The sequence below is a fragment of the Theobroma cacao genome, chromosome 7 (genome assembly GCF_053813885.1).
Source record: "Theobroma cacao isolate CCN51 chromosome 7, ASM5381388v1, whole genome shotgun sequence".
NCBI lineage: Eukaryota > Viridiplantae > Streptophyta > Magnoliopsida > Malvales > Malvaceae > Theobroma > Theobroma cacao.
In genome coordinates, this window is record NC_142645.1 from 1,309,739 (window position 1) to 1,336,362 (window position 26,624).

At 36.4% G+C, this 26,624-nt stretch overlaps 4 protein-coding genes and 3 pseudogenes across 6 annotated transcripts; all 7 read left to right on the forward strand.

The window, feature by feature from the left end:
- The first annotated feature begins 243 nt into the window (after positions 1-243).
- LOC18593395 (putative long-chain-alcohol O-fatty-acyltransferase 5) lies at positions 244-1,562 on the forward strand. The gene has a single exon (XM_018124040.2). The coding sequence runs from the start codon at positions 337-339 to the stop codon at positions 1,450-1,452; it is 1,116 nt and encodes a 371-aa protein (XP_017979529.2). The 5' UTR covers positions 244-336; the 3' UTR covers positions 1,453-1,562.
- LOC18593396 (putative long-chain-alcohol O-fatty-acyltransferase 5 pseudogene) lies at positions 1,540-2,854 on the forward strand (annotated as a pseudogene).
- A 1,087-nt stretch (positions 2,855-3,941) lies between these two features.
- LOC18593397 (putative long-chain-alcohol O-fatty-acyltransferase 5 pseudogene) lies at positions 3,942-5,247 on the forward strand (annotated as a pseudogene).
- Positions 5,248-8,883: 3,636 nt separating this feature from the next.
- On the forward strand, positions 8,884-10,190 carry LOC18593398 (putative long-chain-alcohol O-fatty-acyltransferase 5 pseudogene; annotated as a pseudogene).
- A 1,725-nt stretch (positions 10,191-11,915) lies between these two features.
- On the forward strand, positions 11,916-19,048 carry LOC18593399 (DNA topoisomerase 1 beta-like). Its single transcript, XM_018124945.2, has 16 exons — positions 11,916-12,108; positions 12,984-14,221; positions 14,398-14,592; positions 14,759-14,839; positions 15,104-15,163; positions 15,281-15,375; positions 15,484-15,640; positions 15,715-15,840; positions 16,440-16,520; positions 16,761-16,851; positions 16,936-17,069; positions 17,511-17,579; positions 17,674-17,763; positions 18,136-18,239; positions 18,325-18,493; positions 18,599-19,048. Exons 2-16 carry the CDS (start codon positions 13,028-13,030, stop codon positions 18,665-18,667), a joined length of 2,715 nt encoding a protein of 904 aa, XP_017980434.2. The 5' UTR covers positions 11,916-12,108; positions 12,984-13,027; the 3' UTR covers positions 18,668-19,048.
- A 326-nt stretch (positions 19,049-19,374) lies between these two features.
- On the forward strand, positions 19,375-21,066 carry LOC18593400 (F-box protein At5g07610-like). Its single transcript, XM_007020607.3, has one exon. It carries the CDS (start codon positions 19,409-19,411, stop codon positions 20,837-20,839), a length of 1,431 nt encoding a protein of 476 aa, XP_007020669.3. The 5' UTR covers positions 19,375-19,408; the 3' UTR covers positions 20,840-21,066.
- Positions 21,067-23,183: 2,117 nt separating this feature from the next.
- Positions 23,184-26,197, forward strand: LOC18593402 (syntaxin-51-like). 3 transcript variants are annotated; one of them, XM_007020611.3, is made up of 6 exons: positions 23,184-23,339; positions 24,203-24,421; positions 24,610-24,812; positions 24,899-24,999; positions 25,120-25,164; positions 25,821-26,197. In XM_007020611.3, the coding sequence occupies exons 2-6, from the start codon at positions 24,207-24,209 to the stop codon at positions 25,950-25,952; spliced, it is 696 nt and encodes a 231-aa protein (XP_007020673.3). In that variant the 5' UTR covers positions 23,184-23,339; positions 24,203-24,206; the 3' UTR covers positions 25,953-26,197. The 3 variants fall into 3 exon arrangements, with proteins under 3 accessions (XP_007020673.3, XP_007020671.3, XP_007020672.3); XM_007020609.3 differs by having other exon boundaries at positions 23,336-23,475; XM_007020610.3 differs by having other exon boundaries at positions 23,337-23,475; positions 24,265-24,421.
- The last annotated feature ends 427 nt before the right edge of the window (positions 26,198-26,624 follow it).

A 26,624-nucleotide genomic window follows, 5' to 3' on the forward strand; every position in this document is an offset into this window, starting at 1 on the left:
CGTCAAAGTAACCAACTATGAACAAAGGAGAAAAAAAAAACTCTAAGCCCCTGGCCTTCATAATTATGATGTATGACTGAAAGGAAACATCCATGGCTGCTCCAATCTGGTTTAAATGATTCCATATTGTACTTGTAAATTTTCTTTTTTGGGAAATTGAGAGGAGTAGATGGAATTTTACTTTTTTAAGTAAAAAAATCATTCATCAATTAATAAATTAAATAGTCTGACGTAGAAATTGAGGTATCCTACCTGTACTTCATGTGACTTTATTAGTTTCAAAAATGCACTTTTGAAGAGAGAGGGAGAGAGAGCTGCAAAGAAATTAGAGGAGAAATGGACGGAGAATTCAAGAACTTCATCAAGGTATGGATTCTGGCCATAACATCTCTTTGTTATTGTTACTACATATCAGCCAGAGTCCCCAAGGGTCTCCCAAGGCTGCTATCCTTCCTCCCTATTATCTACCTTCTATTCATCCTCCCTTTCAGCCTCTCCACCGTTCACCTCTGCGGCATCACCGCCTTCTGCCTTGCATGGCTGGCAAATTTCAAGCTCCTCCTCCTCTCCTTTGGTCAAGGCCCTTTGTCCCCATCTCCACCTAAACTTTTCCATTTCATTTCCATGGCTTGCCTCCCTATAAAAGTCAAGCAAGACCCACCTTCACAGCCACCACAAACGTCATCCTCAGCTATCGGAAAAACTTTGAACAGTAAAAATAGCGAAACCCCATGCCGCCATCAAAGCATTCAAACACCCCAAAAGGCCTTCCCCAGAACTCATAAACGTATTTTATTGTTCATAAAAGCAGTGCTTCTTGCTGTTGTATTTCATTTGTACGAGTACAGGCAACATTTGCCTAAAAATATGGTCCTTACTTTGTATTGTTGCCACATTTATCTTGAACTTGAGATTGCCTTAGCCTTGTGTGCAACCCCGGCCCGAGTCCTTCTGGGGTTCGAACTCGAGCCACATTTCAACGAACCCTACTTAGCGACCTCACTCCAAGACTTTTGGGGCCGCAGATGGAACCTCATGGTCACACGTATCCTACACCTAGCCGTATACAACCCTATACGCCGTATATCTATGCCTGCCCTCGGATCAAAGTGGGCCCCACTACCAGCTATCTTGGCAGCGTTTGTCGTGTCGGGTTTAATACACGAGTTAATCTATTACTATTTCACGTGCATGCATCCAACGTGGGAAGTGACATGGTTTTTTATGCTACACGGTGTTTGTGTGGCTATGGAGGTGGCGATGAAGAAGATCGTCACGACTGACAGGTGGAGGTTGCACCCAGCAATTTCGGTGCCGTTGACGGTGGGGTTCGTGGTGGTGACAGGTTTTTGGTTGTTTTTCGCACAAATTGTGACCTATGGCATAGATGAGAAGCTTGTACAAGAAAGTTTAATCTCTTTAAATTTTGTAAAGAAAATATTGGGAATGTGATCGTAGATCTGACAAAAGGCCCCTCAAGTAATGGAAATATATATAGTTTATTTGTAATTGAATCCTTTTTCATAAAAAGATGAGACAATGGGGTATCTAGATTTACAATATCCTTCTGATTTAGTCAAATCTCCATAGCAATTCTTACTAATAAACTATCCCATATTGTTCCAAGGTCCACATGCTAGACTTGGCATTTCTGCTTTACTTTATTGCCTCTTAATTACTCTCTTTTCAGCAATCCATGTGATGTAAATAAAGGCATGAAGAAGCTCTTTCCACAAGGAAAAAAGAGAGCTTGACAGCGAAGAAGAAAGCAACAACTTCATGGATGTTGAGCTTCACAACTTCATCAAGGTATGGACCTTGGCCATAACATCTTTCTGCTATTGCTTCTATGTGTCAGCAAGACTGGTCCCCAAGGGCATGCTCAGGCTTATTTCCTTACTACCCATCTTCTTCCTCTTCCTCATCCTCCCTTTGAACCTCTCATCCTTCCACCTCAGTGGCCCAACAGCTTTCTTCCTTGCTTGGCTTGCCAGTTTCAAGCTCCTACTCTTCTGTTTTGACCAAGGCCCTCTCTCACCACCCCCACCTAGTGTTTTCCATTTCATCTCCATAGCTTCCCTCCCCATTAAAACCAAACGAAACCCAATTCAAAACAAAGCTTTACCACCCCAAAGCTCGTCATCTGGTTACGCTAAGTCAATCCTGTTAGCTGTAAAAGTTTTGCTATTGGCTGTCTTATTTCATTCTTACAACTACAAGCAACACTTGCACAAGAATTTAATATTAGCCATGTACTGTGTGCACACCTACCTCGAGCTAGAGATAGTCCTAGCCATAAGTGCAATCCCGGCTCGAGCCATCTTTGGCTTTGAAATAGAGCCACAATTCAATGAGCCCTACCTTGCCACCTCCCTACAAGACTTTTGGGGTCATAGATGGAACCTCATGGTGACTAGTATTCTACGCCCCACCGTGTATCATCCTATACGTCGTATCTCTACTCATATAGTCAGACCAAGGTGGATCTCGTTGCCCGCTGTCATCGCCGTATTCGTCGTGTCTGGTTTGATGCACGAGTTGATTTATTATTATATAACTCGCGTGTATCCCACATGGGAGGTGACGTGGTTCTTTATCTTGCAAGGAGTTGCTGTGGCAATAGAGGTGGTGGCGAAGAAGGTGACGCCGGTCAATTGGAAGTTACCTCCGGTGGTTTCCGGGCCGTTGGCTTTGGGATTCGTGGCGGTGTCCGGATTTTGGTTGTTTTTCCCACAACTATTGAGGAATAGAGTGGATGAGAAGGCCATAGGAGAGTACTTCATGTTGGTAGATTTTATAAAGAATCATGTGCTTCCATTTCCATCAAATTAATACATTTAAAGTTGGTGGAGTCCATTATGATTATCTTTAATTTATTTTTGAATATAAATTAAATTATAAATTAGCTTAAATTTTAATTTAATTTCAGCTATTTTGTTTTCATTATTATTTATACATTATTGAAAAATATAAAATAAATCAAATTGGCCCAATATTAAAAAAGGCCTAATAACAGGAAAAATTTGGGCCCAAATTCTGAATATAGAGCATAACAGAGAGAAAATGAAGAATCAAATTGGCCCAAAATTCAAAAAAAGCCCTAATAACAATAGCAAGAAGAAAAGGCCCAAAAGTTCTGAATAATTCTAAATAGTTAGGGGCCAATTAGAAGAAAATTATGTAAAATTAATCGATCAATTCAGAAATAAATACAGTTAATACTTGATCTTCAGTCGATTTGATTAAAATTTTTAAATAATACTATAAGTTTAAGTCAATTATAAAATTATTTTAATTGAATAAATAGAACCAAACGTTAATTTGTCATCTTATGTAAGTCGAAAATAACTAAAATATTTCGATTTAAAATCGTATCGATGGATGGGATAAATTCGTAAAAACAAAAAAGCTACTTTATTTATGGCAATTTGTTGGTAGTTGTACCTACTTTTTTTTTTTCCCTCCTAATTAGAGTAAATGTTTCTTGGAAGAAAATGTGGAGACACATGCCAAGAGTTCAGGATCAATAAATTTGCATGGAATTTAATTCTACATATGGGTAGTTGGATGATGTACAAGTATCACATAATTAAGTATTAATTGGACGGTTGTCCCCTTCATGACTATTTTTTTAAAATTATTTTTTAATATTCATTCCATGTTTATAATTATGATAGGATCCATAGATTAGGAAAGTGTAATAAAAAAAATTTAGACAGCAATAAGGAATGTTGGGTATGATTTGATTTATTCGTTAAGAATTAGGTTTGGGATGTTTCACTGTAGTGGAATTAATGCCCAAATTATTAAAAAAGAGTATTCAAACATCGCTTTCATGTCTCGATACTTGTTCCTTTTTTAGTTTAAGACGTAACGAAAGGAAAGATAGATCGAATAAAAGAGGTAGAAGTAGTATCCAAAGACTAGGTTAAGAGTATCTACAGTTGTATATTTCCCAACTCCATTCCTATATAGAGGGAAACGAAAGGAGGGGAGGAGTGAAGATTGAAGGATTAGGGAAGGAACAATGGAGGGTGAGCTCAAAAATTTCATCAGTGTAATCATTATGGGATTTATATCCATGTACTACTGTTACTACATTGCAGCAAAGATCCCACAGGGCTTGCCAAGGCTCATCTCCCTCCTCCCTGTCATAACTTTGTTCTCTGTCCTCCCCTTGAACATTCACAGCTTCCATATAGGTACTCCCGTAGTGTTTATCCTTACTTGGATTACCAATTTCAAGCTTCTCTTGCTAGCCTTCGAGCAAGGCCCCTTGTCACCACCTCCTCCTGGAGCTCATCTTTTCATCCTGACAGCTTGTTCCCCATTCAGGATCAAACAATCCCAACCCAAAACCAAGAGGACTACTGGTCCGAATGTTGTATCAGAGGCTGCAAACAAGGCTGCACTTCTAGCATTGCTGTTTCATTGTTATAACTACAGACAATGCTTTCCCAGACAGGTTTTGTTGATCCTTTACTTCTTCCATACTTACCTTACGATACAGTTGTTCCTGGCTTTGGCTGCAATCCCAGCTCTAATCCTCCTCGGTGTCGAGCTCGAGCCACAGTTCAACGCACCCCTCCTGGCCACTTCGTTGCAGGACTTCTGGGGTCGTAGGTGGAACCTGAGGGTCTCTGACACTCTACGTCCAACCGTATACAGCCCTATCCGCAGTGTTTCTACTCGGATAATCGGACCTCGATGGGCCTCGTTACCTGCTGTCTTTGCAACGTTTCTCACTTCGGGTTTGATGCACGAGCTCATTTACTATCACATAACTCGTGAGTTTCCCACCTGGGAAGTGACTTGGTTCTTCGTCCTGCAAGGGATCTTCGTTGATATAGAGATTGTAATGAAGAAGAAGCTCCTGTTTCGACTTCACAGATCTGTTTCAGGACCACTAGCGTTGGCAAATCTGGCAGTGACTGCTGGCTGGTTATCTTACAGACAACTCCTGAGAAATGGGGTAGATGAAAAGGTCATTAATGAATTCAATGCGTTCCTGGAGTTTCTAAAAAGGTTCAGCATGATTTAGGACAATCTGAAACTGTCATTTGGGTTATGATAGTAGACGTTTGCTTCCATATTAGCTTAGTAACGTTCTTCCCTTTCTGGGAATTAACATCGACAAGTCTTTTTAGTCATTTCTTATCTTTTTTTACCATAAAAACTCTTTGTAGAGTCAAAGGCCGGTTAACTCATTAAAGCCTTTAAAGAATTTAATGAGTTGAATGACCTTAACGAGCTTTATTCTTCTCGTATTAAAGTCATAAAGAGTTCTGTGAAGGTGAAACCTCATTAACGTCATTAAAAGTTTATCTGCTGTAAGGAATATAATGATCAGTTTAATATCCTTAACGAGTTTTATATAAGAGAAAAGATGAGATGATCAAGAAGATCAGTCACTGTTAAATTTTTGAGTTTTGACTTAATAAAACAAGAAAAATCAAGTTAATTTGAGAGCAAATATGTAACAGAGGAAATTGTGAGAAATAACCTTCCTTATAAACTCAATTCAAAAATATCATTTTTTATAATTTTAACTATTTTTTGGTCAATTTTTGGTATGACTTGACAACAATACTTTTTAAACAATTTCGGACAAATTAAAATGGTTTCAGTTTTCTCTCTCCCGTCATCTAGATAAAAATTTTAAAATTAAATCTCGATTTCTCTCTCTGCTCAAATATGTCTATCTTTCCATCCAATTCGCAGATATGACATCAAGCTCTTTCTTATTTTGTTTTATTTTTTTGGATAGTGGATCTTGAGGTTCTTAAGGGCGATGAACAACGATTTTGCTCTTTGCAAGCAGCGATTTTGCTCAGAGAGAAAGAACAGTTAAAGCATGTTTGATGGGTTTTATGGTGGTTCACGGTTTTGTTGTGTCTGGGATTGGGATGATTGTTAAGCATGTTTGTTAGGGATTTTGATTTATTTTATGGGATTTTGAGTTGAAATTGTTTAGAGAATATTTTGTAAAAATGGTATATTTTGTTTTTGTATAAGGGAAGTGAGCAAAACCTCTCGATAGAGATATATTTTCTCTTGCTTTTGAGGGTTATGGAGTTTTATAACTTATCTTTTATGAAATGCACAATTTCATGGCTTAGCAAAAAAAAAAAATATGTGTTTTAGATTCTTGAGTTTATTGATTTATTCATAGAACCCCAAAATTGAGTTTACTGATTTTTAGGTATTGCGTGATTTAATCACCATGTGACTAGTTTTTAGTTATTACGTGATTAGTTTTAGGTATTACGTGGCTAATTTTTATACATTACATGACTAATTTTTAAGCAATGCCTAAGTCACACAATGCCTTACAAACTAGTCACGCAATACTTTACTAACAAGTCACTCAATGTCTATCAACTAGTCATGCAATGCCTTATCAGAAACTAGTTATGCAATGTCTTATAAAAAACTAGTCACGCAATGCCTCATCAAAAACTAGTCACGCAATACCCAAAGTTAGTAACGCAATGCCTATCAACTAGTCACGCACTTCCTTATAAAAAACTAATCACGCAATATCCAAAGTTAGTACTGCAATGCCTATCAACTAGTCACGCAATGCCTTATCAGAAACTAGTTGCGCAATGCCTTATAAAAAACTAGTCACGCAATACCCAAAGTTAGTAATGCAATGCCTATCAACTAGTCACGCAATACCTTATCAGAAACTAGTCACGCAATGCCTTATAAAAAACTAGTCATGCAATGCCCAAAGTCAGTTACGCAATGCCTATTAACTAGTCACACAATGCCTTATCAGAAACTAGTAACGTAATGCCCAAAGTTAGTAACACAATGCCTATCAACTAGTCACACAATGCCTTATCAGAAACTAGTCACGCAATACTTTATAAAAAATTAGTCACGTAATGTTCAAAGTCAGTTACACAATATCTAAAAACTAGTTACATAATTCTCAACAATCACCAAAACTATTGAATTCCATTTAATAAGATCAACAATTTCAAACGATACACCATATTCCATTTAACAACATAATTAACAAATATGAATGCTCAAAATATTCGAAAGTTTTTCTTCATATATCAAAAATCACTCTAAAATGTTTAAAAATGCTCAAAACGCTCACAGGTTTTCTTCGTGTATCAAAAACTACTCCAAAATGCTTAAACGTTTTTCTTTATGGTAAAGAATACTCCAGAGATAAATAGTCTGGTGAGAAAAGTTCAAAAAATATGAGTAAGTTTGAGGCGTAAACCTAAATATACTTGACCTGTTAATAGGTTTCGGGTTGAGGCGCAAAGCCTAGTGAATGGGTCGGTTTCATGAAGGACAATTTTGTCTAATTTTTTTTCTCTTGGCTAAAAACAGGTAAAATTATAGGGATGACTATTCCTAAAAACGTCTTATGCCTCAAGCCCATTTATGAAAAATATTATATGTAATACCCTAAATTAAATGGCATTTGGATTAGTGTATTTATAAAAACCCTAAACACATAGACATGCAAGTTTTGCAAAGAAAGAGAACTTTTCAAGTTCTAGCTAGTCACCCTTCTGATAGCTGAGTAAGTTAGATCCTTTTTCTCTCAAAAATGCTTAGATTGTGACATTGTTCTTGCAAAGAATGGTGGGAAAATGTCTCTAAACCTCTTAGCAATCAATTCATGCCAATTCAGTAAGATTCTGAAGGTGTAGATCCTCCAATCTCCATTAGTGTGATCTCCACCTTGAAGCTGAAATGCCTCCTCAAAACTTGCCAAGTTTTGTTTCTATGGAAATACAATTAGTGATGCATAACGGGTTTCTTTTTTTATCGTAATTCACTATCGATAATTATTTTGTGTTATTCGTATAAGTGCTAATGATAAATTTTTGTTATTTTTCCAATTTGATACCCTCAATTTAATGATTTTTTTTATACTAATAGCTATATTCTTACTTTAAATTAGAAATGATCCTAATAGTCTCCTCTTTCTAAGAAGAATAAAAGAAAAGAAATAATCCTAGCTTTGATGGCAAATTTTCAATATTTCTTCTCTAGATCATGGGCCATAGCTAACAACCTAACTTGGGCCAAATGTGATAGAAAAAAATTGGTCAAAATTGAGCTGCCCAAGTTGAATAATCCAAAGCCAACCAGCCCAGCCAAGGCCCAAGGCAAAATAACTGGTATATTCTATTTTTTTACTTTATTTTATCATAATATAGTATTATTTTTGATCAAATGAAAAAAGAAATTTTTTTTTTTGTATTTATGATATTGGGTATAATTTATTTTATTAAGAGAAATAATGCAAAACATATTTACTGTTATGAATAACCATGAATCATCATGACCTTAAATTCAAAGGTAAGTGACCTTAATTAATTCTCAAAATCCTCTAATTTTCTTTTTGTAAAAGAATTTTGTAGAATTAGCTTATACTAAATGAAGTTTGAAATACCAAAACAGATGAGTTAGAAAAGGGGATATTATATATGGGTCAAAAAAGATGGCTGAAATGGTCAAATTGGAGCATGCATATTTAGAAAAATTGTGAGTCACAATTGCTTTTAAATATGTATTTTATTTATCATAAAAAATTTATGTATTTGATTTACTTTCTTGAATTCATTGAGAGGTAGAAAATGTCTGTTTTATTAAAGATATTAGACACGTAACGTAATAATATAAAAAGAAAATCGAACGAAGGTTAGCTATGAAGACTTTAAATGCCAAATTGAGAGATCGAATAAACTATATGATTGAGGCTAATTTAATATTCTTTTTAATCTTTTGGAGAAAAATTGTCAAAAGAAGTTTGCATCAATTCTCTAATATAAAATTACACACTTTGATCACTTCTAAGATGGACCCTTTGTCAAATCAATACAAACCAATGCCATCGAAAAGTAAAATATTTAAAAAATGAAAAGGCTGTCTTTACAGGTTGGGCATGGAACAAAGGAATAAGATCCATTCTCCACACACAAAAACAAAGCAATGAGAGGTAGATGAGCAAAGGAAACTCACAAGAACCCAAAGCCTGGAAATGGAAGGAGAAATCAAGACCTTGGTCAAGGTATGGCTCTCAATTCTACCATCTCTATGCTATTGCTATTTTGTAGCCTTAAAGCTCCCCAAGGGCAAGCTTAGGCTCCTTGCTATCCTCCCAATTCTCTTCCTCTTCACCATCCTCCCTCTCTTCCTCTCTCATGTCTTCCCTATAGGCTTAACAGCCTTGTTCTTGTCTTGGTTGGGCAACTTCAAGCTCCTCCTCTTTGCCTTTGGGAAAGGACCACTTTCATCTCATCATTACCCACCATGTTCCCTAATCCATTTCATCCTCATAGCTTGTTTCCCTATAAGAATCAAGGAAAATGGAAAATACCCATCATCCAAAAGCACCCAATCACCTCAACAAACATGTCCGAAACATCCTAGATTGCCTCCGAAACATCCTAGATTGCCTCTAAATTGGCCAACCAAAGCCTTGGTTTTTGCCATGTTGGTCGGTGCACATGATTATGAACACTTCGTGCACCCAAAGATTGTTTTGCTTCTATATTGTTGCATGGTGTACTTGTTGATAGACATAATTTTCGGTGTATCCAACGGTCTAGTGCATGCCACGTCGGGGCTGGAACTCGAGCCGCCGTCCGATGAGCCTTACCTCTCAACATCATTGCAAGACTTTTGGGGTAAGAGATGGAACCTCATGGTAACAAATCTGCTCCGCCACACCGTATACAAACCCATGCGATCATTTACGGACAACATGTTGGGTCCCAAGTGGGCTCCACTTCCGGCGGTGCTGGCGGCTTTCCTAGTTTCTGGTCTGATGCATGAGCTCCTGTTCTACTACGTGACACGCGTGAGTCCCACGTGGGAGGTGACATGGTACTTTGTGCTGCATGGGGCTTGTGTGGTTGCGGAGTTTGGGGTGAAAAGGTCGTTTCCCGGCAAGCCTAGGCTGCATTGGGCCATGTCGGCGCCGTTGACGATCGGGTTCGTGGTGGCTACCGCCATGTGGTTGTTTTTCCCACCGCTGTTGAGGACGGGTGCGGCGGAGAGAGCCATTGGAGAGTGCAAGGTCTTACTGGATTTTTTGCTAAGGTTTTTATTCAAAGTGAAAATGATTAATTAATTGTAATTAAACTAATTTAGACACCTTTTTCTAAATAATATATGAAAGGATATTGATATTTTTAGTCAAATATAAATTAACTTGTCAAAAAAAAATCGATGCCATGTAGTCAGTTGTTACACAGTCAAGAATGATCTAGAATTTTTTTGAATGGTGTCATGACTAAATTTACTTTGATTTGGAATTTTAAATCCCATTTCTTATAAAATTATAAAAAAAAATTAATGAGTTAATTAGCATGATTAAATACATAAAATTTTAACATCAATAATATAATTAGTAAAAATTTTCAACACTTTAATGATGTCATCTAACACCACTTGTATCAAAGTGGGTTCCGTCTCCACATGCAGAGTGGATTTAAGATTTTATATAAAAATTAATTACAAGAGTAATCATACAATGTCACAAATCTATATATCTTAACTTTTATAATATAATAATAAAAAAATTAAAAAGTAAAAAACTAGAGGAGTGGTGGTCGTCGCCACCCCACTATCACTTTGGCTTCGTCGGTATTATCATGCAACATTAAGATATGACATAATGATATAGTTATATGATATTTTTATTTTTCATGTCAATGTTACGTAAATATAAAATAACAAATGTCATTTTGATTACTCACAATTAACAATCGTTAGTTATAAAAGTTTATTTAATTTAAAATAAAAATATAAAAATTTGATCGAGCACATTAAAATATAAAAAATTATTTAATTTTTTTAATAATTAAAAAAATTTCAAATATTAAACTTATTTTTAGTCAAATTAGACATGTTTTTTTGTAAATTATTAATGTTCCATTTGATAATCGAAAATTAATTTATAGAGAAAAAAAATGCAGCAGATAGCACATGATATTTGACAGGAAGTGAGCCCATTTTGTGGCTTCAATTGAAGCTTGGAGTAGCTTTCACGTCAAATTTGTATGTCACCTTTCTTTTAGACAATTATGTGGCATATAATTGGTTTTTATTTATTTTATTATTTCTTTTTTTTAAGTATTAATCGATTTAAATTGAAATATCCTATCAAAATTGATTAAATAATAAAAATTCATTTATAAGTTTTTCATATTTTCTAAATTAAAAGAAAAGAAAAAAAAGGGTAAAAAACCAAATTTGTTCTCTTAAAAAAAAACCCTGATTTATAACATAAATGAAAACTCCTATGTTGGTTCTTATACTTTACCCTAATTATTCAAATTTAAACAAAGGCATATACATGCTGATGCATATTTATATCGATATTTAAAATTTGTTCAATTTCATAATTGTCGATATTAATATTAAACTATTTTACGATCTTTCCTTGATATTAATTTTAACTACGAAACTTTTGTGAGATATGTAAAAATATTTTATCTCAACGTAAAGATCAAAAAACCAATGCACCCATAACATTTTTGTTGCCGATCAAAACTTAGAAGTGCATAAGATAATAGCAAAACTTACTAAATTTAAATAAATTATGCTTTATAAAAAGAATCGATTTTACAACGTGAACATAAATTCACACATTGAATTTTAAAATTCTATCCTAATTATTTGAATTTAAAACAATACAAACCGATGAGAATTTGTCTTGATAATTAAAATTTGTTGAACTTCATAATTCATTAATGTTAATTTCGAATACAAAAACTTTTTTGTCAACCGAAAAATAAAATTCAATAAGATAATAACAAAAGATTAAAAAAAAGGACAAAAATAAAATGGACCATAGGCCCAAAATGATCTTACATGGCCCAAAACCCCAAGAACTACTACGAGGCCTAAAAGGGCACCAATCAGATGGTAACTTTATCATTTTAACACACAACACAGAATCAGGGAAAGGGCAGGGAAAAAGAGAAAAAAAACCCAGAAACCGAAGAAAGAAAAGAAAACGAGAAAAATAAGAGGAAGAAAAAAATAAAAAAATAATTAAGAAAACAAAGAAGAGGTGACTCGATCTACTCTCTATCAAAGCTTTGATCTTCTGTTTTAAAGGTAACCCATTTTTTTTCCCATTTATTTGAGCTCTTTTTTTCCCATAATTGTTTCCTCTTTAGGGTTTTTTATTTTTTATTTTATCAATTTTCTGTTTGTCCCAAAGGGCTTAAATAATTTGAAATTTGATAGGTTTTTATGAATTGGGTTATCTTCAGCTTACTGTTTGAGGCTGTTGGTGAATTTTTTTTTTTTTTAAAGCAAAAGAGCCTTTGTTTTATGTGGGGGAAATGAAGCAAGGAGTTTAGCTTTATTGGCTCTCCTGTGAAGAACCTTCAATCGGGTATTTTCAATGGTTAGGTTTATTTAAGTTTTTGGCATTGTAAGTTAGGTAGAGGGTTATTGGTTTGATCTTATTTGTGACCGTTTGCATGTGTAGCCATTTGGGTTTAATGGAAAATGCCTTTTTTTTTTTGTGGATTTTTTATGATTGGGCTAGTTATTAGGTTGGTTTTTGAGTTTTGGGTGTTTGGCATAATGGGTATTTTTCATGTAAGGGAATTTGTTTGGAATTCTTTGTTGTTTTTGTTGTTTCTGTTTTGACCTTAATTACTATAAGGGTTTTATGGATATTTATATGTGAATATGCATGAATACGCATTTAGGTTATAAAGGAAAAAAGCTTTATTTTCTTTGTGGGGTTTAGATGATTCTGGTAGTTATTGGGTTGGTTTTTGAATTTTGGATATGTGGCATAATAGGTATTGTTAGCTGGTGGGATTTGTTTGGGGTTCTTGATTTGGTTTGCTGGTTTTCTAATTGAGCTTGTATTTGGAATTATAATCTGTTTGGTTTAATTAGTTGCCAACTTATAAGGGTTTTAGATGGAAAGTACGCTTTGTTCCCAAAAGTAATTGGAATTCTGTTTTAATCAGATATTTGATTTGATATACATGCCAACACAGTTCGTGGTTGGATAATGGCTGTTGAGGCTCCTGCCAAACATGTTTATGATTTTGATGATGACGATGATGATGGGCCTGTAGTGTTCAAGAGGAATAATACCTCATCCTCTAAGCAGAATCAGTTAAACTCGGAAGTAAAGAAGGCATCGTCTCAAAGGTCTGACGGGCAATCTGGGAGGCAGGTCTCTGATGTACGATCTCCCAACGGTCAAAGTTCCAATGCCCCAAAGAATAAGTCAATCTCATCTTCTAAGTCACCTCCAGTGAAATCACCTATATTGAGCCCAAAAGCATCAACTTCATCTACGAAGGCCTTACCAGTGAAGTCACCAGTGGTGAATTTTAAGGCATCAACTTCATTAAATGATCAGTCAAAACAAGCATTGAAGCAGAATATGACTACTGCTGTCAAGGAAGGGAGAAGTCCAATTAAAGGTACCACTGAACCAAACAGTGATGATGATGATGATGATGATTCATTACCTCTGAGTGCCAGGCTTAAGGGGATCTCAAACCAGGGCAACAAAGGGGCTAGCACTTCTGCTCCTGCCCAGTCACGGCGATTGGTACCAAAGACTGAGGTGAAAGTGTCTGCCGAAGATCCTGATGATGAAGCTCCTTTGTCGGCGAGGTTTAACGTGAAGTCCAATACTGGGACATCAAGTAGTAGGCTCCATGACTGTGATGAGAAGAAACCTCTGGCTTCTAAAATTCAGCAGAATGGTTCCATCATGAAGGGCAAGCAGCAAAATTCTTCTACGCTGTCGGGTAAGAGACCTCTTGATAAGGGCAATTCCTCAGATCACTCTTCTGCTAAAAAGCCAAAGACTTCAGATGCACCTACAACAATGAAAACCAAGCAAGTAACAGTGAAAGCAGAAAAGGCTGATGAAGATGATGATCATATGCCAATTGCCCAGCGAATGAAAAAGTCAACTGCATCGAACAGTAAATTGTCGTCTATGAAGCAAAAAACGACCAAGGTTGTATCTTCTTCATTTAAAAAGATAAATAAAAAGTCGAAGAAAGAGATGAAAAGCTCTAAATATATTAAGTCAACGAAGGTGCCACCTAGTTCCGGTGATGGGCAGAAAAAGTGGAGTACCTTGGTTCACAATGGTGTCATTTTTCCATCTCCGTATACGCCTCATGGGGTTAAGATGCTGTATGATGGGCGGCCAGTTGATTTGACTCCTGAACAAGAGGAGGTCTCTCTCTTTCTATATATATATATATATATATATATATAACATTTAAAGATTTTTGTATATATATTTTATTGTATTTTCATGAAAACTTCTGTTGTTATTGCAATTGTCTGGAAAGTTTAAAGTTCTCATTTGACTCGCTGCAAGATGTCTTAACCTGATCCGTTATTCTGCAGGTTGCAACAATGTTTGCAGTGATGAAAGATACAGATTACATGAGTAAAACACAGTTCAAGAAGAATTTCTGGGAGGATTGGAGTAAGTTACTGGGGAAAAACCATACAATTAAGGACTTGGACAGATGTGATTTCACTCCAATATATGAATGGCATTTGCAGGAGAAAGAGAAGAAGAAACAGATGAGTTCTGAAGTAAGTTGGTTGAAAATAATTTTTGGCTATGATGTATACAATCACTTCTGGTAGTATATCTGTCTTAGAACCTACATATCTCTATTCTCATCATGTTCTTTCAAAGCAATTTCTGGATAATATCATTAAGTTTAATAATCATTACGCATAATTGCTGTATGTATAGGAGAAGAAGGCTTTGAAAGAAGAGAAGTTGAAGCAGGAGGAAAAGTTTATGTGGGCGATTGTTGATGGCGTCAAGGAAAAGGTGAAGAGTTAGCCTCAATATAGAAATTGATTTATCCCTTTTAAAACTTATTTCACTGCTTTTGGATTTTATTTAATTTGTTACTGCTTATCTACATTCCAAACCTGGTTTTGGAGAGAGTAATATTGATATATAAGTTTTTTTTCTCTTCTTCCACCAATCTCCTCTTGGTCTTTTAAATTGAACTGCTTTCTTTTGATTTATTTATATTTCTCTGCTTCTTATGTAAGTTGCTGCTAATTCAGATGATTGTTTTAATTGCAGGTAGGAAATTTCAGAGTTGAACCACCTGGGCTTTTCCGAGGTCGGGGGGAGCATCCAAAGGTATTACTGACATGCTTGACAGCTCTAAAGCTGTAGAAAGTCATGTGGATTTAGTCTGATAGTTGAATTTTCTGTGTTCTCATATTATGTTCTTTTAATTTTTTTGTTGCTTATCAGATGGGAAAGTTGAAAAGACGTATTCGTCCAAGTGACATTACCATTAATATTGGAAAAGATGCCCCAATTCCGGAATGTCCAATCCCTGGTGAAAGGTTAAGAAGCAGAGATAGAGCATTCATTTTCTAGATTATTTGAAAGGATTGGAGGTTATTTTCAATTTGGATTATCTTAATTTTGAGATTTTTTTGTTTGATTGGCAGATGGAAAGATATTAAACATGACAATACTGTGACATGGTTAGCTTTCTGGAATGATCCCATTAATCCAAAAGAATTCAAATACGTATTTTTGGCCGCTAGTAGTTCTTTGAAGGGGCAAAGTGACAAGGAAAAATATGAGAAAGCAAGGATGCTGAAGGTAATAAGCAATGTGATGGTGCTTTTTTTATTTAGTGAACTATGTATAAACGTATGTTTGTGCTTTTAACGCAGGATTATATCAAGAACATCAGAGCTGCATATACCAAGGATTTTACAACTAAAGATGTCATGAAGCGGCAAATAGCAGTTGCTACCTATCTTATTGATAAATTAGCTCTTAGGGCGGGTAATGAGAAGGTATGTCACCTGTGTACAATGAACTGTCTTATTTGTGTTTCTTTTGACTTGTATACAAGTACATTAACAATTTTTTTGGGTTGAACTGAATGGAGGAAAAGGCTTGTTAGAGTTGATGTAGTTTATTAGGCTTTTTGTGTTGTCCAGGTTTTATATTCGGTGTTCCTATATGCATTGCTTTTGATCTTTATGAAAATGTTAGTGGCTGGTCCTAGTATAGCAGAAGGGCAAAATTGGGTTGACATCATCCACTAAATCATTTGCAATGGTTGCTGTTTGAACTTCTTTCAGTTTTTTTGGGTCTCTATTCAATTTTTAACTCTTTCAACTTCAAATTAAATAATAGTGCACAACCCTTGTATTTGATTTGTGCCATTTCTAATCTAGGTTTTTGCTTGTTAGTAATATTATGTAGGTCTTCTTTGTCTGGTGTCTGTTAAAACAATCTATTCTCTAAAAATATTTGAGACTTAAAATGATTTAGGTACTTAGGTCGAAAGATGTTGATAGCCAATTGTTAATCTATAACCTTTAGTCATGAAGAAGCTTTCAAGCAATTCCTTTTGGGTATTCTTCATGTTATGGTTGGCCATATGCAGGATGATGATGAAGCTGATACTGTTGGTTGCTGCACACTTAAAGTAGGGAATGTGGAATGTATTCCTCCAAATAAATTGAAGGTATGATCAGTTTATGCTCCCAAGAAGAGATTTTGAGTATTTCTTTTTTACTAAATTTGGTTACTGTTGAAGTGGACCTAATATTTCTAAGACTTTGCAAGTTTAAACATGTTAATTTTAGTTGATGTGCAATTTGTATTAGTGCTTGGTAATTGATGTTTGTAGAATTTTATTGCTGCTAGTCACTTACCTGCTGGCTGATACCAGTGTTAATTTTTTGTTCTTGTTTTGATTATTTAGTTTGACTTCCTTGGTAAAGATTCAATTCAATATGTGAACACGGTTGAGGTTGAGCTTCCCGTATACAAGGCCATTGGACAGTTTCAAACTGGTGAGTTGTTGACCACCTGTGTTAGGATTCATAAGTGTATGATATGTGACTTAAGCCAAAGAGTATGGTCTCTCTTTTATGCAGGGAAAAGCAAAAGTGATGATCTTTTTGACAAGCTTGATACTAGTAAACTAAATGCTCATTTGAAGGAACTCATGCCTGGGCTTACAGCAAAAGTCTTCCGTACCTATAATGCTTCTATTACATTGGATGAGATGGTATGTTGCAACCCATATGTGAGACGTGCATATTACTGCTAATGGGCATGCATACATGTATGTTGTGCATAGCCTAGTTGTGAGTCATTGGTAAGCATGTGAGAGAAATTTATTGTAAAAGAATGGTTATTGTGATATATAAACAATTTATGAGAGCTTTCAAAGTAGTGTACGAACTTTGTTAAGTTATATATTTGATGACTGTCATCCTGTTTTTATGTTTGATGTTTGAACGATACTAAGACTGTTAATACTTCACATGGAAATACTGAGTTTGTCTTTTAGATTAACAATTTTGATGATAGAATACCATTGTATAATTCTAATGCTTTATGGAGTTTTCTGTTGTTTCTAATACTTGAGTGCTTCGGTTGGATTAGATGTTTTTACATTTTTTGCTTAACTTTATTCTTATTTGGATTTTCCTTGGTTGGATGACAGTTGAATAAAGAAACCAAAGATGGGGATGTGGCAGAAAAAGTAGTGGTTTATCAGCGTGCAAACAAAGAGGTAAAGACTGTATCTTACTGGATGTTTAGCTAATATAGGAATCTATTTTGGGTTGCCTCTTTGCCATCTTTAATTTTGACTGTTCTTGCTACAGGTTGCAATCATTTGTAATCATCAGCGTAGTATTTCAAAATCTCATAGTGCACAAATGTCAAGGTTGACTGAGAAAATAACAGAACTCAAGGTAATAACTCTTTCTAGAAATTTCTTGGAAAATTTAGATGGATTTTTATCAAGGTCTATCTGGGGTAGTAGTGCTTTGTTGGCATGGAAGGCTGTAGACCAACTAGCAAATACTAATGGATTCTCTGCTTGCTCCCTATGTATGTTCTGTCCATGCAGGCCTGTCTTTGCTTGCATTGGTGATAGACTGTTTCCATATTTTATTTAAAATTGCAAAATTTCATTAGCGCCTTCTTGGGCCTTGTGTCTTTTCTACTTCACACATTTAGGATATGTCCTGCATATGGTGGTTTCAAATTTCAATAATTCTTCCTCACAATTTGGTGTTTTCCCATTCCGTCCATTAGGCTGACCTTTTCCGTGTTTCTTGTAGGGTGTTCTAAAGGAGCTAAAAATTGATTTGGACAGGGCTAAGAAAGGGAAGCCCCCATTGAAGGATGCTGATGGGAAGCAGAAGAGGAACTTGACCCCACAAGCGTATTATAGATTGTTCCCTTTTCTTAAGCCTTTTATATAATTTTCACGTATGTTCCCTTTCATTGATTCATCAACTTATATGCAGGATACAGAAAAAGATAGATCAAACAAATGCGAAGATTGAGAAGATGGAACGGGACATGCAGACTAAAGAGGATCTAAAAACCGTGGCATTGGGCACGTCCAAAATCAATTACCTTGACCCTAGGATTACAGTTGCATGGTGCAAGCGGCATGAAGTTCCCATTGAGAAGGTAAACGGCATTTGCTATGTTTGCTGGGATGAAGTTCTAGAGGATCGTATACCAATATAATGCATTAGTCAATTGAGTTTCATTTCTTATTATGTTGCTTCACAGATATTCAACAAGTCTCTTCTGGCAAAGTTTGCTTGGGCAATGGATGTGGATCCTGATTTCAGATTCTGATGGAAAATCCCCAATGAAACCCTGGTTGGTGCCGTGAAATTCTTCCACCACCGGCCGGCCGGGGCCCTAGGACAAAATGGGGACAAAGGAAAAACCAACCCCTCTTCTTCAATTATCATCCATTTTTCGATCAAAGTTATTTACAATTTTTTTTCTCTTTTTTTTTTATTTTCTGTTTCAGCCGGAAATTCATGTTATATGTCAATCTAATCTAATCAAGGGCTGCTCGGCCCATTTCTTTTTCCCATTTCAAACTGTTCCATGTTGGTAAAAAGAGTTGCAACAGAAAATTGTTTGCTGTATAACTTTGAACATTCCTTACTAACTGTCAAATGTTGAGATACATTGAAGAATGGTTCAAAAACAGAGTTAATTTTTATACTTTTCCTCTTGTTATTACTATGATTGTGTACAAGATACTGCTTATGTTTACCTTCAGTCTGCTGTAAAAACACAAACCAACCCCTTGAAAGTCCCGGAAAGGTAAACAAAATAACCAAGAAAATGTCAGATAGAGCTTAGAACTTATCTTTGGATTGATCTCCAGTGCCCAAGTTTGATTAACTGAACTGGATTAGATGATGGACAGATTTGATAGATCGAACAAATCAAGTTTTGCTACTAACATCTGCAAGTGAAAAAAAGGAAAGAGGCTGCTGTTGGACGGGGTTCTAACTTTGTCTTGTACATTGTCTGAAAACGTTTCTTCAAGCCAATCCAGGTTGGCTAGCTTGAACGTGCATGGATGCCGCGTGTGGATTACATTACATGTCAAAACAAGCCAATTTTCTTGCTCTTTACCATCTTTCCTCCAACGTTTACTCTTTCAACCTTTCACTTTCACAACCTCACCTGTTTCAACAGACTTTGAGAGAAAGAGAGATAAGAATGACTGATAACTCAGAAAACCAAACGTGTTCAGCTGAGATGGTAGCGTCTAACCAAGATCTTTTGACAGAGATTCTGTTGCGTTTGCCTGTGAAATCTGTTTTCAAGTCCAAATGCGTCTCCAAACGATGGGTTTCCCTCATTTCTGATCCTCAGTTTGCTGTCAAACATATCCGTTTGCATGTCAACCTTGGACCCTCTGGCCTCTACTTCTATGGCAGCCCTTTCGGTTTCCTTAACTTTGACAAAGATCAGAACATGCTTAAGGTACCATCTCTCTCGTTTCTCAATGCTTCAGGCATTGAAATCCTGCAGTCTTGCAATGGATTGCTGCTTCTTCTCTGCCGTTTTAGTTCTGCAGAGAATAACTCTGGCTTTACTTACTGTGTCTGTAATCCCAGCACCAAGAGTTTGGGTACTGTTCCTCTACCTAATGCAACTGCAAACAGGTCGATGGCAGGGATTAATTTGGCTTTTGATCCTCCAAAATCGACCCGTTATAAGGTCATTTGTGTCTTGATGAACAACTTGCAAGACCCAATTCCAAATGATAATAATCTTTTGCATGGTGAGGAAGGTCTTAATGACATTGAACACTTTGTTTCTCCTACTTATCAGATTGAGATCTTTTCATCAGAAACTAAAGCTTGGACCCTCTCTGGAGGTCCTTTCGAAGCACCCCATTACACAGACTTTGAGCATGGGGTATTCTGGAATGGTGCAATCCACTGGCTCAGCCCCACAGATGTTTCCCTTTACTTTGATGTTGACAGTGAAAGCTTGAAAACAATGACAATGCCGCGCATGCAGACAGGACCAACAGGTTTCTGGAGCTCTCAGAGGTTTCCCTATTTTGGAGAATGTCGTGGCCATTTACATCTGATTGAAGTTGACTCCATCAGCACACCAAGGTTTCGTGTGTTCGAGATGAAGCCTGATTACTCTCGTTGGTTTGTGAAATACAGAGTTAATCTCAATAATGTGGCATCCAAGTTCCCTGAGATTGCTCGAAGATACATAGATGAGTTCCCGAATTTGGCGCAGAACAGCCCGGAGGACTTCCAGGTTCAGTATTATGCATACTCTATACTAGGCGTTATCAGAGGAGAGGTAGAGGAAGACGTTGAACTGGTGCTGCTGCTACCTGGCAAGATCATCTCCCACAATCCAAGGCTGAACACTTCGAAACTGCTCTCAAGCTGGAGGGCCAACAATGTTTATGATTGTATGCAATACAAATGGTACCATGTATGTCACTATGTAGAAAGCCTAGCTGGTGTCTGAAACCTGTAAAATGGAATAGGACTGTCTGAACATCTACTTTCTGCTAGAGGTTTCTTTTCTTTGAGCATCTCCTGTCTGTATCATGGTTTTAAACTGTATGTAATTAGCTTTTTGAGGATATTACATGTTCTGGTAATTCTGGTTGTCAGTACTTTCTTTTGTTGAGAACTGGAAACCCTGGTTTCATGGATAATTACATATGTTAGAACCACCTTGGTTGAATTCAACCACTCTGTAATTGTTCTTTTGTGTTGTAAATGTCTTCCTTAACACCTTCTAAAACCTGGTTAAGGCAAACTTTGTTCTTCTTTTCTTCCTGTTGTTGCTAAGGTGGAGGAAGATGATTCAACCCAAACCATTGCAGAGAGATTCAACTTGAAAACTCTGAGCCATTTTCCTATGAAAAACCAGGAACACATGTAGGAGCTTCCCATTTCCTTCTACAAGAAAACTTAGATTGAATGACTTGCAAGGTCTTTGAGGTTTGCCAAGAACTTTCCAATCAAAAGTGAAACAACTTCCCCAATGCCCTCAGAAATCAAAACAAGAAGAGAATTCAGAAGAATAGTTCTCTTTGTAAAAGGATAACATCAGGCACTAACCTTCTCTTGAGTAGCACGTTCTGAATTCATTTTGATTTGTTAGGATTATTCATTGGATATCTTTCTTGGCTGCAGCTAATCAATGAACTTGCATTTACCTTCGCCCTTCTTACAAGACATAAGCCATGGAGGTAGAGAATTTCTCGCCAATTTCTTATGGTAGTTGTCCAACGAAAGTTCATATAGTCATGCAACATGAGGCAGCTAGCGACCAAAGATTGCAGATCCAAAGGAAGCTTATCAAGATGTCCTGTTTGTTCTGCTTCTTCCTCCTTACTATCCACATATGGCACACTTTCTTCGGTTTGATCAGGCATCATCTCCTCCTTTCCTTCATAGATGAATAAAGGACCTGATTCACTGACGTACTGTAGTATATACATACTTATACAGGTTACATGACATGGTGATGAGGCTTATCTACATTTAAATTTGAACTACACAATGATGATCAGTGCAATCCAATTGAGTTTAAACATTTCAAGTCTTTAACAGCTTCAATGGATAAACTTTGCTTTGAATATTCAGCTGATGAAATGGATAATTGTTTGATCATTCGAATCATTACTGTCAAAGTGGATAGACTTTAGTTGCAGCTGCAATGTAGACTTAGCTTAACTCCTGTTGTGCCTTGGTCATGGATTTGTGTCACAGGTTCATTACCCTCTCAGCAAAAGGTTAATTTATTGGAGTGTGCTGCGTTCACGCTTATAATCTCATCAGGATTTCCTTCCCTGCTTGACATAGAATTGAAGCATCTTGCCTACTTCCTTTCAAGCGCTTGATGTTACGATTGCAGCTGCCCGCAGATGCTTAGCTACTTGTGCAGCAGACTTCGGCTGCATCAGATGGCTTTGCTGAGCTGCTGGTTGACTGTCACTTGAATCCATTGCTTTGTTAGCAGGAGTAGAGTGATGAGCATGCTCCCTTTTATACATCTAACTTGGAATCTCCTTGAACATTGCGTAGCCTATACATAACCACAAAAGTTAACATCAAAGAACTGCATCTACGAAACAATTAACAGATTAACCAATTAATGACAAAGGAACAAAAGAAAAGAGGTTTAAGTTGGTCTTACCTAAAGTCCAGTACTACCCAGAAAAGCGATCTCCCTGGTGATGGTAAACTTGGCCAAGGCTAAGAGACTGAAACACTCTCCTCTTCCAGGCTGCGCAGCAGGGCAAGAAAGAAGCCACCTATTTCATCCAGGAAAAACATTGGGTCCTTGGCGATTTCGCCCTTGATCCATTCTTGTTACCTTGACTGCAATTGTTTCTTGCTAAATCTATTCTTCGTTATACCAAATCCATCATACTGCAATCATTCATACAAATCATTACAAAGTCTCTCATTCCATGCATTTTACTTATCACTCCATTTTTTTGCACAATTACCATAGCTCATAAACATTGCTATAATCTATATTGTCATGATTTACGCTAACCTGTAACGTATCATCCCTTTTGGTTCCATGTTACGGTCCACATCAACACTTAAGGTATTATCTGTTTTTATATATTAAAATTCATAATTTTATCTTACAAAAATATCTCATAAATAAAAGATGGTGTGAATATTTAAGTATACAGTCTTATTCTACTACACTGCCGAACATTTTGGTATATGAAAATTGACATGAAATTAAATAATTACGTGGCCTAGAATTATTGGTGCTTTTGAGACAACGAATGATGCCCTTTTTTGGAATTCTCTTATATATATAAAAAAAAAAAGGGAAAAAATGGGTGTAATAATGTGGTAAACGACGACGACGGGGCCGTACAAACGTTACCGTGTTTGATGTTGCTTATGCCTCTTGTCCCTTAGCTTCTACGCCGCCGTTTCATTCCCTTAATTCCCACGATTATAACAATCGTAGTTTCGATCAAATTCAGGTAAATTTCAATTTCTTTTTGTTCAATCCGATCTCGTCCTTCCCACCGATCTTTGAAAGCTTTCCTCTTTTCGGGGTTTTCGTTTTCTTTTGGGGGATTTGATCGACAACTATTCCAATTTTAGCTTTTCCTCATTGTAAGTTACTACTGAATTCCTGCTTTTTTTAATTGAATTCTGCATTCTATGGTGTGGTGTTTGTTTAATTTCCATCAAATTTGGGAAAGTTGTGAATTTTATTGATGGGGTTTCAATCAAGTTTCGTTCTTTCTCTTTATTTGGACAATTGGGTTTGATTTGATTGCTTAATTGTTAGGCTTTTTCAGTAAATATTCATCCAGTTTTGAGTGATTGAGCTCATACCCAGTTCAAAAAAAGGTTTTTCTTTTTTTTATTTTGTTGGTTTAAGTATGGATTCTTAAGAAGCCATTGAACATGGGTCTTTTTTAGAATTAAGCTGAATGTTGCATCAGTTGAAGGAAAAGGGAAATTTTGTTGACGGTTCTGAATGAAGTTTCTTTTACAAGAAGGACAATTGGTATAATTTGATTGCTTAATTTTATTGGGATTTTCTTGATATCTATCCTGTTGTCAATAACTAAGCTCATACTCAGTTGTATAAAGAATTTCTTTTTCCCCGTGAGTGATGTTCTGGTTCTTCTAAAGAGGCCATCAAACAGAGAAGATAAAAGGGAAGGGTTATGCAAGCTCATTGTTGCTTAAGTTAGCTTTGATCTGTTCTTTTTTCATTGTCTGAATGATGTTCAAGTGTTTTAAATTTATGCCTTTTGGTTGGATATTAAGTCCTTTTTTTGGTCATTTATATCAGCTCTTTACTTGATTGTATTTGGTTGCGATTGTTTAGGTCAATGGCATCTTCTTCAGACCCATGGGTCAAAGAATATAACGAAGCTGTAAAAATTGCAGATGATATCAATGGCATGATATCTGACAGGAGTTCCTTACCTGCATCAGGACCAGAAACTCAGCGTCATGCATCTGCAATAAGAAGGAAGATTACGATTTTAGGGACTAGACTAGATGGATTGCAGTCCCTTTTATCTAGACCTACTGGGAGGCCCTTGTAAGTCTTCTTAAGTGAGGTGTATGTAGGAGTAAATTGATGTCGAGTTGTGTAATTTTGATCGTGTGTCTTCTGGAATATTTATAAGATATGGTACTTTGATGTTCTCTTGCAAATTGGGAATTTTTTTTAGTATGAAGAATAAACTGACTCTGTCTATTTGTTGATGCTTTGTATTTTTGTCACAGAACAGAGAAGGAGATGAATCGACGCAAGGACATGGTTGCAAATTTGAGATCCAAAGCGAACCAGATGGCTTCTGCATTCAACATGTCAAACTTCGCTAGCAGAGATAGCTTGCTGGGGCCAGAAATTAAGCCAGATGCCATGAGTAGAACAGTTGGTTTGGATAACTCTGGCCTTGTTGGTCTTCAACGGCAAATAATGAAAGGCAAGTTGATTTAGTTTCAAATGGCATCTGCTAGCTTGTATAATGGCTTGAGTTTCCTCAGCTTATGGGGTTTCTTGTTCAAGCAGAGCAAGATGAGGGTCTTGAGAAGTTGGAGGGGACAGTAGTAAGCACAAAGCATATTGCATTGGCGGTCAATGAAGAACTTGATCTGCACACCAGCCTCATTGTATGTTTTCTGTTCATTTCTTCTATAGTCGTTTGCCTTGTATTTCTTAAAAATTAGTGCTTAGAAACGATTGATTCATCTTCTGTAAACTTTACATTATCTTGTGCTCCCTCTGTGCAGGATGACCTGGACCGACATGTGGATGTTACTGATTCTCGCCTAGCGGTAAAACACTGAATTATATGCATAGCACTATATCCTCCTTTCATTTTTGAATGAAACAAAATCCAATGACTGCTGTTTGATATAGTTATTTAGTACACCCCAGTAGCAAGTAGCATTTCTGTAAAATGGTATGCATCCTAGTTATTTTCACTTCATGGCAATGAATTTTGGCCTCAGAATCGATAGAATATGACATGTGGTGGGAGTTCTTTGGAGACGAATCACATCAGGGGTGGAGGAAGGAATTCATGGTTATTCAAGCAGTATTTAAAATAGATAAAGATCTCCTCGAATAAAATAAGAATTATAGGCTTTGGTTATTGAATTATGTTGGAACCGATTGGGTTATGACTTTTCTTTGGCTACTTTGAAATGAAGCAAAATAAAGCAATATGGTAACTGCTGATAATGTTGCATTTTCCTTTACCTTCATATTGCTTGTGACCATTGATTCATTGGTGGTGTGAGCAACGATAGATTACGTGAAATATTACATGTTCAAAGAGATGCAAGTGTTTACTTGCAGCTTATAGTCCAGAATAGTTGAAATTTAGAGCATTTACCATCACTAGTTTCCTACCAAAATGAAATTTTACTATCATGATGGATTCTAAGAATTATGTTTTCTTTGTTCGTCGTGTTTTTTCTTGTAACAGAGAGTGCAGAAAAACCTGGCAATTTTGAACAAGCGTACGAAAGGTGGTTGTTCGTGTATGTGCATGCTTTTAGCTGTTATCGGGATCGTGATTCTGGTTGTCGCCATATACCTACTGATCAAATACTTGTAATACCAACAACAACAGCCAAAAAACACAACAAGCTTGCTTGCAAGCTTGTTGTTTAGTGTGTGTCGTGTGTGGAATTGGTTCTCAATTATTACTTCCATGTTGGGAAACTTCTCATTTTGCTTTCTCATCCTTTTCTCTTTGTATCTTTCTGGTGCTTTGCTTGTGTGAAGATAATGCTGAGCCGTTCAGAACAACTTTGTAAATTTACAAAGTAATTTAAGTCTTGTTGGGCACATCTTTAACTATTTATTGAATCTTCTTCTTTTGTCTGTTGAAATCTAAAGCATTGCAACCAGCAACATTCCCAGTTGCTTGTCTGATGTTTTCTGAAAGTGTCATTGCATCACTGTATATCTAATGGAATGCGGAAATTAGTCTATCAAATTTGGACTCATGTTGTTTCTTCAAAGGGGTAATTATCAATTTACAACGACATTAATCGTATCAGAGCTGCTGACATGGCCAACTGCGCAGGTCATGTCAACTGCCCACGGCAATGGTCAGAAAGTGCCAACTTGTTAGATCATATATCACGTCCGGCATAAAATGCTAGTTGGTGTCAGGTTTGATGGTAATTAATTTTCTGTTTCGGGTGTATTGTATACAAATCAAAGTTTAAGAGCTCATTTTAATATAAATAAAAAAAATGAGGGACTTAATTGAAAAGGTGAT